This window comes from Propithecus coquereli, unplaced genomic scaffold, assembly GCF_000956105.1.
Source record: "Propithecus coquereli isolate 6110/MARCELLA unplaced genomic scaffold, Pcoq_1.0 Scaffold243, whole genome shotgun sequence".
NCBI lineage: Eukaryota > Metazoa > Chordata > Mammalia > Primates > Indriidae > Propithecus > Propithecus coquereli.
In genome coordinates, this window is record NW_012147986.1 from 199,603 (window position 1) to 216,077 (window position 16,475).

General features: G+C 42.2%; 1 protein-coding gene across 1 annotated transcript in view; it reads right to left on the reverse strand.

Moving 5' to 3' along the window:
• Nucleotides 1-5,247, reverse strand: part of ALMS1 (Alstrom syndrome protein 1) — a 172,005-nt gene extending 166,758 nt beyond the window's left edge. The window contains exon 1 of the mRNA XM_012646415.1: nucleotides 4,945-5,247. Within this exon, the coding sequence (XP_012501869.1) occupies nucleotides 4,945-5,247 (303 nt within the window). The remainder of the gene's footprint in view (nucleotides 1-4,944) is intronic.
• Nucleotides 5,248-16,475: the final 11,228 nt, after the last annotated feature.

Here is a 16,475-nt window from a genome sequence, read left to right on the forward strand (position 1 = left end):
CATCATTAGCCATAAGGGAAATGCAAATTAAAACCACAATGAGATATTATTTCACACCCATGGGATGGTTATAATCAAAAAGTCAGGTGCTGGTTAGAATGTGGAGAAACTAGAACTTTCATATGCTGCTGATAGGAATGTAAAATGGTGCAGCCACTCTGGAAAATAATCTGGCAGTCCTTAAAAAGTTAAATACAGCCTGGGCAACACGGCATGACCCTGTCTCTACAAAAAAAAAAAATTTTAATGAGCTGGGTGTGGTAGAACACCTGTAGTCCCTCCCCACTACTCAGGGAAGCTGGGGCAGAAGGGATTGCTTTAGCCCAGGAGTTAAGGCTGCAGTGAGCTACGGTCTGGTTACCGCACTCCAGCCTGAGTGACAGAGTGAGACCCTGTCTCCAAAAAAAATAAGGTTAAATATAGAATTACTATATGTCACAGCAATTCTACTCTTAGTTATTCATTTCTTATGAGAAATGAATCCCTACATCCACACCAAAGCTTATACATGAATGTTCATAGCAGCATTATTCACAATAGCCAAAAGGTAGGAAAAAACCCAAATGTCCATCAACTGATGAATGGACATAAAAAGTATCGCGTATTCATACAATATTATTCAGGCATAAAAAGGAATGAAGTACTGATACATGCCACATTCCAGTCGAATCCTGAAAACATTATGCTAAGTGAAAGAAGTCAATTTAAAAAACCACATATTATATGAAATGCCCAGAATAGGTAAATCTATAGAGACAGAAAATAAATTAACAGTTGCGTAGGAGAATGAAAGACAGGGGCCTATTAGTTGAAGTATCCAGGGTTTCTTTCAGAAGTGATGAAAATGTTCTAAAATTGACTGTGATGATGATGGCATATATCTTTGCATATACTTAAAATCATTGAATTGTGCACTTTAAGGGTGAATTGTACGGTATGTGAATGATATATCTCAATAAAGCAGTTAAAATGTCTTAAATCAATTAAGCACTCAAAAAAGTTAAAAAAAAATCAGAGTAAATCTAAGGAAATAGTAAAAGACAAAAACTGAAACTGAAATTGCTGAATTAAAAAATGAAAAGCTAAAAAGAATTAAATTTAAATCCAAGAGCTATTTCCTTGGATGAAAAAATAAAATAAATATGCTCCTGCCTAGTCGAATCAAGAGAAAAATAAAGTTATACCAAATTAGGAATGAGAAATGGAAATAACCACAGATGAAATCAAAAAAAAAAAAAGAAAGAATACTGTGTAACACTCCATTATAATGAACTAGAAATCCTTGCTGAAATGATTTTCTAGGAAAATCATAAATTACCAAAATTAACCCAAGAAAAGTAAGAAGGTATTGATAGACTATAACCCTGAAAGGAATCCAGAGGCAAAGTAGTTTCACTGGTGGTATTTTTCAAATATGCAAGAAAAATTTCTATGTATTTAGACTGTTTCAGAGCATAGAAAAATAAAAATCACCTTTTATGAAAATGGCATAATAATGATGCCTAATTGGACAAAGACAGGTCAAGAAAATAAAAAAACACTTAATACTATTATCATTATAAAATATTTATAAATAAAATCCAGCAGTTCCTTGAGAGAAAAACACACTATGACTAAATAGTTTTTATCCTAGGAACACAAGAAAGGATTAACAGTAAGCATAAAATGTGAATAATAGATCAAAAAAGATTGTGAAGTGAGCGGTGTAGATAAATTTGGAGATGGAGTACAGGAAGGTAAAGGAGTTCAGGCCTGTGTTTTCTCTTTCTTCTGTGAAAGGGTAATCTGCCGGTAGAGGGAATATGTTGAACACTGGGTAGGGGATAGAGGATGAGAGTGAAGATGGGGGGGAAAGCTGACAGAGGAAATATAAAAAGATTTCCAAGCACTATGATGACGCAGTTAAAAATTGGAGGCCAAGAATTTCTAGTGATACCAACCGACAGAACTGAATTATCTACCCCAGCACAGCTCAGAAATTTAGGTTGAGGAATTACAAGGAGAGGTGTCCAAATGATCTATAGCAGTTATCCCCAACCTTTTTGGCACCAGGGACCGGTTTCATGGAAGACAATTTTTCCACGGACAGGTTGTGGGGGAGGGGTGGTCATGGAACAGGAAGCAGAGTTCAAGCGGTGATGCGAGCATTGGGGAGCTGCCCACCCACTGCTCACCTCCTGGTGTGTTCGCCCCCCACCCAAGTTTCATGGAAGACAATTTTTCCACAGATGAGGGGGGTGGGTGGGTACTGGCCTGGGGGTTGGGGACCACAGGTCATAAAAACACAGCAAAGACTCTGAATCACTCGCCTCCCTAAACTTTTAAAAAGACTTGGTTATAATGCTGGTCATTTTACTTCAAATTTAAACAGTTCCATGGCTTAGCTCAGTCTCAATAACAGGACTACAAATTTAATCACCACCTTATACATCACACTAGAACACTCTTATTATCTAGTGAGAAATATATGAGAGTAAATCAAATACCTCAATTGTGTCATTTAATTGCAGAGTAAACTGGATGAAATTAATGTTTCCTGTTATTTGATCACATCCTCTGAATACACTGCATTAAACACAACATAACAAACACATCTTCTAAAAATTTCATAGTTCATAAATTTCTAGTAAGAAATATATTAAACATTTTCTCCTTTAAACATTTTCAACCTATGCCAGTAAGTTTTAATATGTCAGTGAACTAAAGGAAAAATTATTCTAATACTTATTGTATCATCTTAAAACTACCTTTAAACATAACACCACCTATACCCTCATATGTTTTCTGAGTTAAGAAAGAAAATATCTGATTTCTCTCAAAAAAAATTCTGGGGGGGAATACTCTGGGCTGCAAGAAGCAAGACTTTCTATTGCACATAGATGTTAAATGTATAATTTTCTCATATTGGCTGTAATAAGAGCTAAAGTGGCTTAGTTCAAAAATTCCTCTTCTAGGCTTCAAGATATAAATTTAAATATTAATAGTTATTCAAACAAGAAGTAATAGAACAAAATAAAAGTTAGAAGACTTAGTCCACAAGTGTGGCTTTAATTACCATCTCTATATAGATGACTTACAATTTGAAATCTCCAGCCCAGACCTCTCCTCTAATCTTTAAAACCACAATCATAATCTTAACACCTATCCAACCAATTCCATCACCTCTCTATGGCTACCACCGGCACCATAAATCTGGCCATATCTCCGTATTAACACAACCATTCATACGACGACCTAACACCTGGACACCTTACCTTCCACATTCAATCCATTATTAAGTATGATTATTTTGCCTCTCAAATCAGTCCACTTTACCCTGTATCCACCAACACTTCCCTATTCCAAAATATTATCATCTTTTGCCTGGCAATGCTGCAATGGTCTCCTAATTAGTACCCCCGACCCATGACTGCTGCTCCCCATTACAACCTGCTGTCACAGCTCTTCTCCACTCTGCTACAAAGCGATCTTTCTGAAACACAAATCTTATCATACATCTCCTTGTTTAAAACATTTTCACTGACTTGCCCAATCTCCAGGCATAAAGCCCATAAATCCTTGGCATAGCACACAACGCGCTGCAGTCTGTGCTCAGACCACACTAGCCTCCGGACCCTTGAAAATGCCATGCTTTCTCTAATCAACAGTACCTTCCATGTGCTTTTCCCTCAACTAGAAGGCTCTTTCCCTCCCTTTTGCCTACTCACCCTTAATCTGTAGTCAGATATCAGTTCTATGACAACCTCCTCAAGAAAGCTTTCTCCAGCTTCACTGACTTCCCCCGATCACCTTACTTTACACTTTCATAGCACGTTAGCACAGCTCAGTTTTGCATTTACTTATGGGATCATCTGAATTTTGTCTGCCTCTCTGTCTAGACCATGAACACTAGGAAGGCAGGGACCAAAAATATTTGGGTTCACCAATGTTTCCTTGGCATCCAGCACAATGCGTGCCATACAGTGAATGCTTAATAAATATGCTCAATGAATTAAGTACCCACTGGAATATTTATCAGGCAAAACAACTACTGCTCTTTAGTGATCAACAGTCTACAGCATCGCTGTGACGATGCAACTGTTCTACATCTGTACTGTCCAACATTGTGGCCACTAGCCAAGTGTGGAAAAGTGATGAGAACAACAGAAGCACTGAAGTTTTAATTTTATTTTTCACTAATTGAGATGTAAAGTGCCACACATAACCAGTGGCTACCGTATTGAACAGTGCAGGTCTTGCTCCTTGAAAAGCAGAAATTTTTTTAAAAACAGTAAATTAAACACATAGTCATTTTCAAAATGATCTTTGCAGCTCAACACAAAATTGGCTCTTTCTCCACTATGTATTACCTTATATTTTCTAGTTTTCCAGACTAGAACTGCATCACAAGCCTCTTACATTCCAAGTCCCTCCTATCGTTTGGGGACCCCTTTATTGTTACAAACAAAGACCCAGAGAAGCACAATCTGCCGGAAGCCTCTCAAGACAAACTGATCATGCAGTGTACACAATCCGCACTATTTCCTCAAGGGGAGACCTACACTTCAGTCAAGCGAATCTGCTAATTGTCCCCACAACAAGATAGTCCCTGGGCAACTACTCTCTCCAGTCCTACACCGCCTTTTCCCCTCCTTCAGGGCACGATATGCCCCTCCTCCTCCCGCAAGCGTTTCTTAACTACACACGCGGGGATTATTGGCTCCTCTGAACATCTGTTGTAGTTCAAAACGCCGAGGGCCCACCGAGAAGTCTCTGCCAGAAAGAATGGGTGACGTGGAGTAGTCTGCTAGCACCTGGGCGGGAGACGGGGCCCCTTACAAGCCTTTAAAGGCGCGTTTTTTATGTGGCAGGCAGTGTGACAGGCGGCGAGCAGGGCAGAGGGCTCAGGGCCCACCCGTCAGCCTTGCCCCTGGCGGCCCCTCACCGCTCCCCTGCCCGGCTCACCTTCTCCAGGGAGGGCTGCTCACCCTCCGAGTAGCGGCACCTCGCGGGGGACGGCGGCGGAGGCAAAGGCCCACCTGGGTGCGCCTGCAGCCAGGCCTTGGCTTCCTCGTCCTCGTCGTCGTCGTCGGTACTCTCCAGATGGTAGTACCCATAGTTAAAGTCGGAGTCCAACTTCCCCGCCTCCTCCTCCACCTCCTCCACCACCGCGACCTCGTCCGAGTTCGTGGCCTTCGCCGCCACCTCCTCCTCCTCCTCCTCCTCCTCCTCCAGCTCGCCCGGCCATGGCAGGTCCTCGGGCTCCATGTTGGTGTCTCGCGCAGGGCGGTGGGGGAGGAGGGGGAGAGGGGAGGGGGACGGGCGGGGAAGGGAAGGGAGCTGACTGGCGGTTGTGGCCGCGCGTAGGCGCCGCGCAGCCCGCCGGGGCGGGGCTGGGAGAGAGCGCGCGCGTTGCTAGGGACGCCCCGCGGGGGCGGGCGGGAAGGCCCGAGGTGAGGGGTTCGCGACAAGCGACGCCACCGCCTGGCTCCCGTCACGGGCTGGGACGTCGCTCACACTACTATAAGCTCACAATAAACTTGGGCCGGGCACCTCTCGGGGCGCAGAGGGCCTCGCGCGAGGAGAATCTAGCCCTTGGCTGGAGTTTTGTCCCTGCACTGAGGGGAGATCAAACCCTAAGACAAACCATGATAATCAAACTTGCAAATTATAAAGTTTTAAAGGTTGAGTGTCTACTACGTGACAGGCTGTATGGTGGGTGCTTGAACCTAATCATGGAAAAGTGTCAGGGGGTAGAAGAGGGGTTAAGAACCGGGCGCTGGCATCAGAAAGATCGGGGTTTGAATCCTGACATCACGACTTAAACAGCTATGTCCATGAAATGAGGGTAGGCCATCGCATAGGGTGATTTTGACAATTAAAAGAAATATACCAATATGAAGGACTTAGTGGTAGGTATTATTCGTTGATTATTGTACAATAACTCACTAAATACAGTTCTGTGGGACAAGTATTATTACCATTTCATGTTTGAAGAATCTGAGGCTCAAAAAAATAACTTGCCCAAACTCTCTTACCAAGAAAGTGGATGACTCAATAAACCATCCCAGGTCTTCTGTTAGTGCAGTAATTGCCCTGGCCCAGGATAAAAGAGCAAATATTTATACTGATGTTTTAGGGTGAATGATTTTGCAATGCTTTAAAAAGAAAGATTTCCTGATCACTTCAGGAACCCCTATAAAAATGAATGGCAAACTATAGAATCTAGAAATGCTTTCAGCCGGGCGCGGTGGCTCACACCTGTAATCCTAGCTCTCTGGGAGGCCGAGGCCGGCGGATTGTTTGAGCTCAGGAGTTCGAAACCAGCCTGAGCAAGAGCCCCCGTCTCTACTAAAAATTAGAAAGAAATTAATTGGACAACTAAAAATATATAGAAAAAATTAGCCGGGCATGGTGGCGCATGCCTGTAGTCCCAGCTACTCGGGAGGCTGAGGCAGGAGGATCGCTTGAGCCCAGGAGTATGAGGTTGCTGTGAGCTAGGCTAACGCCACGGCACTCTAGCCCAGGCAACACAGTGAGACTCTGTCTCAAAAAAAAAAAAAAGAAAAAGAAATGCTTTGCTATTACCTAAGGAAATAGTTATTTATTAAAGAAGTCTAGCAAAAATTCTTCATGGTATTACGCACAATATCAGAGATACACTAACAATGGTATTGAATCAACATTGGTGGGACAATTTTAGGGATATTGCCAAGAATGTAGCTCCTACCTGGCAATGACCCAAACCTGGCAAAACTATAATATAAAGGTAGAACATGGACTGGAGCCCAAAGCCTTGGAGCTCTGTTAAACATCTCTAAATGGACTATGAGTACATTAAGATTATTATTGTTTATTCTTAGGGCAGATTGAGGCTTCTCCTTGCTGGAGAGCTATGACTGTAATGGTAGAAAAAAATTTCTTGATTTTGGATTCCTGAATAGGAAATCCCATTGTATATCTCCAGTAACAGGAACACACATTTCACTAATATTGTTATTAAATAGTTCCGTGAAGCTTTACCTATTACTTAGAAACTCCACTATCTTTATCATCTAAAAATTTCGAGAAAAATAAAGAGAGCTAATGAACTTTCAAAGCCCAAAGTACTTTCATTTGCCTTGATGTCAGTAAGATCAATCCATTCTAAGAACCACGAGTTATCTCCTGAGTTAATAACAGGCTGCCTCAGTATTTGGGAATTCCTTCCAATACTAGATGCTACCTTAATACAAGCTGCTATCACTAATTGCAGCAGAGGATTCATAGGGTAATTCCTGCTTGATCAACAACAGGTAGAATCTGCATTTCCAAAACATCTAAGCAGCCTCTGCATGATCTGAAATCTGGAGATTTGGTCTCCTGAAAAAGCATCAGACAAAAAATTATCCTTGTACTTCAATGGAAAAGAACTCATAAAGCACTGTTAACAATTGAACCACCAGTAAAACTCCAAGACATTCATCCTTGGATTCATGTTATCCAACTAAAAAGACATGCATCATTTTCTCCTGACTACCAGACATCCATTCTATTGGAAGACCTCAAATTGAAAATTCCTGGGACTTCCCCAGAAGCTGCTGACTGCAGAAGTAGGCAGTTTATACTCAAGACAACAGGACAAGATTAATTTTCTGATTCTTCAGCGCATCTTTTACCCCACCACAAGTCTTTCTTATTATTGTTCTTCGATACCCTTAATTAACTAACAAATTGATTTCTAACTATTATCTCCCTTATCTTCATCCTGTTACTTTTGACTTCCTATGCCCTTCTGCCACTTATGAGAAACAACACTCTCTGGTGTGTTTTCTTAAACCATAGATATTGCTCTTAATTTCATTGTTGGCAAAATTTAATAGCTGCTCTTTTATAGACTTCATAAAGTAGATTTTCTTCTAGTGATCATTTCTGGTACTTAAGCTTTCTTCACGTAATTAATCCCAAACTTCAGTCTTATAAAAATTGGACCTTGACCCACACTTCAACACAATGTTTCTCTGAAGTCATTACAACCCTATCAGAAAAACCTTGTCCTTTAGGAATGGAAACTAATATTGGAGCTATTCTTGCTACAGTACTCAGTTGGGTCTCTTCAGAAGCATTCTGGCCTGCTTTGCAGAAACCTATTTAACTCCATTCAAGAAATCTGTGTAGGCTGGGCTTGGTGGTCCATACCTGTAGTCTCAGCTACTCGGGAGGCTGAGGGAGGAGGATCGCTTGAGCCTAGGAGTTTGAGGTTTCTGTGAGCTAGGCTGACGCCATGGCACTCTAGCCTGAGCAACAAAGCAAGGCTCTGTCAAAAGAAAGAGATAAAGAAAGAGAGAGAGGAAGGAAGGAAGGAAGGAAGGAAGGAAAGAAGGAAAGAAAGAAAAGAAAAGAAAAAGAAGGAGGAAATCTGTCTATCTTAAGGGAAAGAAAGTTGGTGCATTCCTGGTGTGCTAAATGATTCTTATACTCCCAATATAGTCTGTACTCCACTGGAGTACTACTGCTACTTCTAGTAGTACTAATACTACTTCTTTATGTGAACATCAGGCTTGCTCCCTTCTACTATGCACCAACTTATCTTGTGTATTGAAGCTAATTCTTAGAAACCCCCCGGTGTTTAAAATTACCACCCCTTCAGTGGATTATGTTTCTTTGAGAAGAATATCTAGAAACCAACAAAATGAGGCAAGCACAGAGTCACAGACCACTCAGGAGAATTCACTCTTCCTGTATACTCTGTGAATGAAATTTCCACAACAAAGATAATAGAACTCAAAAAGGAGGTCCAGGCCTGGCACGGTGGCTCACACCTGTAATCCTAGCACTCTGGGAGGCCAAGGTGAGAGGATCGCTAGAGGTCAGGAGTTCGAGACCAGCCTGAGCAAGAGCAAGACCCCGTCTCTAATAAAAAAGAATAGAAAGAAATTAGCTGGACGACTAAAAATAGAAAAAATTAGCCGGGCACGGTGGTAGTCCCAGCTACTAGGGAGGCTGAGGCAGGAGAATCGCTTGGGCCCAGGAGTTTGAGGTTGCTGTGAGCTAGGCTGACACCACGGCACTTTAGCCCAGACAAGAGAGTGTGACTCTGTCTCAAAAAAAAAAGGAGGTCCAAAACTTGTCTCTGACCTTAGCAGACCTCATAAAAGGCATAACTTATGCTGTAGAAACTCAACAAACCAGTTAAATTTGAATTCATTAGCCAGAGTTTTCATGGACAATTATGTAGCTCTTTATTTCCTCTTAGCTAGCCAGGGGGGAATTTGTGTTTAGCAACACTTAACTGTTGCACTTACATATTGCAAGGCTAGTAGAACATGACTAGGCTAAAAAAGAAAAAAGAAAAGAAAAGAAAAGCCATCTTCCTTTCTAAAACAGGTCCCGCTGGATTCTGGGGCATGTTTTCATTGCCAGGATTTTATAATCTGGACCCCTGGCTTCAAGACTTATTACAAAAGGAGATAATCGTTTTGTTTTTGGTAACTGCTTTTTCTGCACTTGGTGGATACAACCTGTCCAGAGTCCTAAATGTTTCTGCACAGCCATTGTCATATCATATGATTCAACAAGTCATCCTGTAACAAGAGGAGGAGGGAAGGAGGAATTAACCCTAGTCCAATTACAGACTAAATTCTTCAGATCATCATAAACTCAGCAATCGTGAAAATCCAATGTCATAGATTAATGTCCTGTGGACCGACTCTGTCTGTCCTTGACCAAAGTGGGGACTGAGAAAATAAATCTAGGGCATCTCGGAACTGATTAGTTATGACACTAATATCTAAGTATGACACGTTAGTATGACACTAAGCTTCAGAGTTGGTAGGAGTTGGCCTGGCATTCACAGCTATGCTATGACAGTCTCCTATTGAGCATAAACAATCTCACAGAACACCAATATCACACAAGACTGTGGTGTGACTGTGATGAAGCAAGACAAAGAAACAAGACCACTTCATAAGTTTATCTAAGCACAGACATACCAAACATCCCACTCTTCTAATTTGATTGCTGCTGCTTTTACCGATTATAGCTCTAGTGTCACCGTATACCTCTTTTCTTCTATATAAGATTTATTAAGATGCCCAATCTTAGAATTACCGCCTCATCTTGACAGCATCCAATTCAGAGCAAAGCCCTGATTCTTTAAACATCTCCTCCAAATCACCTAACACAAGCCCAAATCCTTAAACTCCTAATAACATCCTATTAAGGAGATAGCCCATGATCCCACACGGTATGTATTCTCCCTTGTTGCAATGAACGATAAAACCAACTTTGTGGTCCTGGTTATATTTGGCTAGAGAACATTGACACATTAAAACTAAAGGAGGCAGCTGTGTAAGTTCTATGCCAGTTTTAAACTTACTATGAGTGGGGTGCATTCCCAGTTACCAGAATTCGGTTTCTGCTCTGAAGCACGGTACCTTCTGATGAAAGGTTTATTGAGTGCTTTCTGCATTCCAGGCACTGTGCTGGGAAGTAGGATGCTGCCTGCTGGCACTAACCTCACAGTGGCCAAGCAAGTTCCCTTGTTAATGTTTCCTTCTAGTAGTAATAACAGCAGGGGTTAAGATGATGCTGCCAAAGGAGACAGGGCTGGAGCTGAAGGCTCTCCTTCCTTCTCCGAGTTGCACACAGCAACCGGCCCACCCACTCCTTGTCATTCAGACTCTTCCTATTCCCTGTGTTCTCCATCGTGTTTCCCCGCTGTTATCCCTTAGGGGAGTTCAACTTTCGCCCAAACTGAGATTTAAACATTTCTGTTTTTCTAGGAAGAAACTAGGCAAGACGCACTTAACGCAGGAACAGACAGCCTTAGTCACCAGGAGAGAGTGAAGTGGTGATTCTGAGTACCGTGTGCCTTATTCCCTGGCTCCGACTTTCATCAGAGCCACCTGAGATGATGGGACTATTAGGTGTCAACTTAACTGGATCGAGAGATTCCTACATGGTTGGTGGTAAAGCATTGTTTCTGGGTGTTATCTGCGAGAGTGTTTCCAGAGGAGACTGACATGTGAGTCAGGGGACTGAGAGGAAGGCCCGCCCCAAAGTGGGCGGGCACCATCCAATCAGCTGCAGGGACGCGTAGAGCAAAGCAGGCTGAAGACCCACTGCTTTGCTTCCTCTCTCGCTCTCTCCTCTCCAGAGCAGGATGTCTTTTCCTCTTCCTGCCCTTGGGCATCAGACTCCAGGTTCTTCGGTCTTTGGACTCTGGGACTTGCACCAGCGGCCTCTCCCGGGCTCTCAGGCCTTTGGTCTCAGACTGGGGCTGCACTGTCGACTTCCTTGGTTTCTAGGCTTTTGAACTTGAACTGAGCCATGTTACCAGCTTTTCTCATTCCCTAGCTTGCCGACGACCTATGGTGGGACTTCACCTTTATAAATGTGTGAGCCGATTCTTCCTAATAAATTCCCTTCCATATATATATCGTATTGATTCTGTCCCTCTGAAGAACCCTGACTAATATACCACCTTAGACACACGTTTGAGTCTTATAGGGGAAAGATATGGTAGAGAGATATTTTGGAGACATCAGAACCCACCCCAATACACATATACTTTGCTACTCCTTACGCACTGTAATGATTCCAGCTCTAGCTCAAGAGTGCTATGCAAATGTGGTGTATAGATAGATATATACAGAGACAATGAGTTTACCTTGCATATTGCCTAAGATTATGGCAAATGGTTTTAACTAAAAAAGTGAAGCCTAAATTAGGGATTGATGTTGAGCCAAGAAGGAAAAATTTGCATTATCTGTAATAGCCATCTGTCAAGTCAGGGGCCTAGAGGATGGGAAAAGATAGGTGGAGATCCACAGGGAGGACAGGACCTACCCATGCACTTTGAACAGAGGGTCCTGTACCTGGGACTCATGGTTCAGGTTCCTGGCTATCAATCCTTATAGCAGGTCTACACTGAAATGAGTGCATAAGAACTTGAAGTCAACAACCCCAAATGGAGCAGATTCCCACTGTCCCATGTCTGACATGCCCCCAGGCCCCAGGGACTGCTTGGACTGGACCTGCCCCACTCATGGTGCAGCCCTTTCTTCATCTAGGAGCCAGAGGGAGTGAAAGAAAGAGGAAGGACATTATGCCCTCCCTTTCCCCTGCTATATCCATTGTTGTTGCTGCCACCTTCTTCCTCTTTGTCCTCCTCCTCCTCCCCTTCCTCCTCCTCCCCTTTCTTCTTCTTCTTTGTTTCTAGGTAAACAGAGGCAGGGGAGGAAAAAAACTGTCTATTATAAAGATAAAAGTATTAATTAGGGTTTTGGAGATCAAAACCCCATAAGGCAAAGGGCAGATTTCAGGAGAAATTGAAGGAACTGGTTCATGAAAATTGTAAACATTGGAGCACGTGCACACTACTGCAGAATCTGCATTCGCTGTTTTCCCAGCTCTCCCCATCACTCACTCTTTTGCTTCATGAAGATTTCTGATCAAGTGTCAGAGGTCTTCTCTCATTACCCAGTGAAGATATAAGATAGCATGACTGCCCACATCCTCCATCATTCTCCAACCCATTACTCTTGCTTTATTTTTATTTATACACCTATCATTAGCTGACATTATATATAGTTATTTGCCTTCTGCTAAAGTTAGCCAGAGTCAGTTTCTGTTGCTTGAAACCAAAAACTCCCACTGGTTTACAGGAGGAAGTCTAGGCTAAATAAGGAAGGAGGTGGAGCCCAGGGATGCAGCTGTCAGACTTGGAGAAGAGGCACTTGGAAATTAAAGTACACAGGCTAGCTCTAAAGGGATTCAGGGATGTCATAAAGGATGAATGGAAAGATAGGAAGTTTTGACCAGAGACTAAAATATTGCTGTTTAAATGGCCCAAGATGTAGCTAGAGGAGTGAGTTCCTGACGTTGGTCTCCCATGTGGTTATTAAAAATCCCTAGAATGTTGTATTAGTCAGGCTTCTCCAGAGAGACAGACCTAAAGGAGATATGGAGACATATAGGAGATATACAGATATATATGAGAGGGAATTTATTAGGAGAATTGGCTCACATGATTATAGAGGCTGGGAACAAGCCATCTACAAGCTGGAGACCCTGAGATGTCAGTAGTGTGCCTCAGTCCAAGTCTGGAGGCCTCAGAACCAGGGAAGCTGATGGTGTAATCTCAGCTTGAGGCCAAAGGCCTGAGAACCTGGGGACTACTGCTGTAAGTCCTGGAGTGTACAGACCAGAGAACCTGGAGTTCTGTTGTTCAAGGGCAGGAGAAGAAGAGTGTATCCCAGCTGTAGTAGATAGATAGACACATTCACCTTTCCTGTTTTTTTCTTTCCAGAACCTGGCTTATTGGATGGTGCCCTCCCACATTGAGGGTAGATCTTCCCCACCCAGTTCACTCAGACTCACACCCTAATCTCCTCTGTAAATACCCTCATGGACACACCCAAAAATAATGCTTTACTTGGTTTCTACACATTCCTCAATCTAGTCAAGTCGACACCCAGGTGGGAACAGAATCTGTATGAGAGAGAAGGTGAGTCAGATGCCACATTCTCCCTACGATATACAGATAAGTAACAAGGAAGACCAAATGGTGATCAAAGAGACAGGAGGGAAGAGAAGACTAAGGTGTTTTGACTGCTACCCATCATTGTGGGGTATTTTTAAATCATTGCCTCCTCTAATCTTCACAATTCTGCAACACATTTTACAGATGAGGAAACCAATGCTTAGATAAATTAAATAATTTGTCCAATATAATCAAGCCAGTAAGAGTAGCTGCAATGGGGATTCAAGCCCAGTCTGACTCCAAAGTCTATGCTCCTTCCCATTGAACCATACCGTGTAGAAGCTTCCAGTAGGGAAATGGGAGCAGACATAGCCCAAGTCCTGGTCTTGTTGTATTGTTCTAGTAAGTAGAACACAGGAACCTGTCAACCTCCCCTGCAGAGGCTGTGAGGACAGCCATATCCTCAGGAATAAGACAACTGTCAGTTAAGAATGGGATGAAGTGAGAGGCTATAGAGGCATGGAAGTTTGTTTACAATTGCAGGAGAGGTTTGGAGGAAGGAGGTCAGCAGTGGAAAACGAGCCAAAGAGGAAGACTTGCAGAAATAGGGAGATGAAAGCCCTGCAGCGACAGGAAATGGGAGGCACTCTCATTTTTGGATTGTGGCTGAGGATGAAGAACCTTGGATGCATGGAACTGGTTTTCATCATAGACCATGCTCTATAGGGAAGCAAGAGTGATCAAGTTAAATCATTAATCAGAGCATTTCATGTCTCTATTCAAGACCCTGCAAAACTCTTTCAACCACAATCAGAATAAAATCCGAGGTCCTAATCATGGACTACAAGAGCCTACATGATCTAGCTCCCACTTGGATGCCTCTAGATCTAAATTCCTGCACATGTCCCTTGGTACCCCACTCCAGCCATGCTGGCCTCCTTACCGTTCCTCAACATGTAAAGCACACTCCCACCTCAGGGCCCTTGCACCTACTGTTCCTGCTGCCTGGAACATACTTCTGCTCCCTCTATCAGAGAGGCCTTCTCTAATAACCCAATATGCCCACAGCCTAACTCATGCTTTATTTTTCTTCTCAGCACTTATCACCAACCAACATTTATTTATTCGGTTATTGTCTGTCTCCCTCACCACCACAAGAATGCAAGCTCCAGGAAAGAAGAGATTTTGTCTGTTTTACATACTACTGCATGCCTAGTCCCTAAAACAGTCTTTGGCCTATAAGGTGGTACTCAGTTACCATTGTCAAATGAAATGGAGATTGAATTGAATTAGCTGGTCAAAAGATTCTGAATAGAACATTGGAATAAATGTGGTTTCACTGGAGCTGATATAGATGTTGTCTACTGGAAAACTGTTAATTTCCTCTTCCCCAGCTGACTCCTGGGGCAATAGGTGGGCAGAAAGTGAAGTGCATCTCCAGGTGCTACAGTGGGCGGAGTGGAAGCTGATTATAACCTGCAGTTGACTCCTGGTGGCAAATTCTCCCTTAGGATGAGTCATTTCTACTAATGGCTAAGTTGATCTATTTATTAATAGCTTTATTTTATAATGCTTTTATAATCAGAAAAAATTATAAAAGTTAAAATATGACATATGTAGAGGTTTTGTTTTATACATGTATGTGTGTATATATTTGTTTGTGTACAGATAGATAGTCAGATAGACAGATATAATAAATATAGTATATGCTAAACTAGTGATTCCACAACATGATATATACAATACGTTCCTGTTCCTGTGAGTTCAAAATTACTGGCTCACTGGTGTTGTAAGGAGATCCCACGTTCTCAACTCACTGATCCCCTTGAGGGTTGCCACCATAGCACGTGTTCACAGCTGAATGCTGTTGTCAGCAACTGAGTACATAACAGAGGGTGGTAGCCAGATCAAATTCAGTGAAAGAAAGTCCACATTTTTTATTTCATATATAGTATCCATCCCTGCCACCAGGACCACTTTGTTAAGGTGCCCATTTGAGCATATTCTGGAGTGTATCCTAGGCACCTGCTCCTCCATTCTCCAGAACTTTGCTGTTTCTCCACTGGGTTCCATGAGCTATTAGTTTCCTCTCCCTGATTATAAATTGGAGTCTTACTGCCTCTTGCTTCATCTTGGTCTGATGATCAGTTCCAAATACCCCATATTTCTTCGAGGGTCCTTCACTTGGAGTACACTTTCAGGTACCAATTTCTGTTCCAATTAGTGTTCTTTGGTTATAAGCAATGACTCCTCTGGTCAACTCAATTAAAAATAAAAAAGAAATTTATTGGAAAGATGTAGTCTAGCTCACATACTACATAAATCAGAACTACCTAGTCAACAGAAAGCTAATAAATTGTTGTTTTAGGACATTAAATTTTGAGGTGGCTTGTTACACAGCATCACATAACCAAAACATCTGCCTTATATAAAACAGTAGAAGAAAAAACAAGGAAAATTACAATGTATAGCTCAAAATAGATATTTAATTACCTATATATAGCTACATATGCATATGCAAAATGTGAGGAACAATAAGATGGACCCTAAAGTCCTCATTTCTGCAATTGGGCACAAGTTACAGAACATCACTGCAATACTGTAACGTCTACTTCATGTTCCTTTTCTCTCAGCATGTGTCTCAGCCAGTTGGGCCTTTTTACCCATGGGGTGACACAAACCATAAGGCTTCTATAGTCTTCTATTAAATTTTGTTACTGTATATGCCATTCTTTAAAAAACACTCCAAAGGATCATCTGTGTTCCAGATATATTCTTCCCTCACTCAATTTTGTAACAGTATTTCTATTTCCATTTGATAATCAGGATCTATTACCCCAGCCAAATAGTAACCCCCTTTTTGGCCTGTTAATCCTGGTGCATGAGGAGTACAAAATGATCGGGTGACAGTTTCAGCTTCCAGTTCAGTGGACCCCTTGTTTTGTCCAATGATAGAAACATTAATTCTTTGGATACAGAGACCTCTAAACCAACAGACCCAAAATTTAAAGGAACAGGAAGCGAACATTTT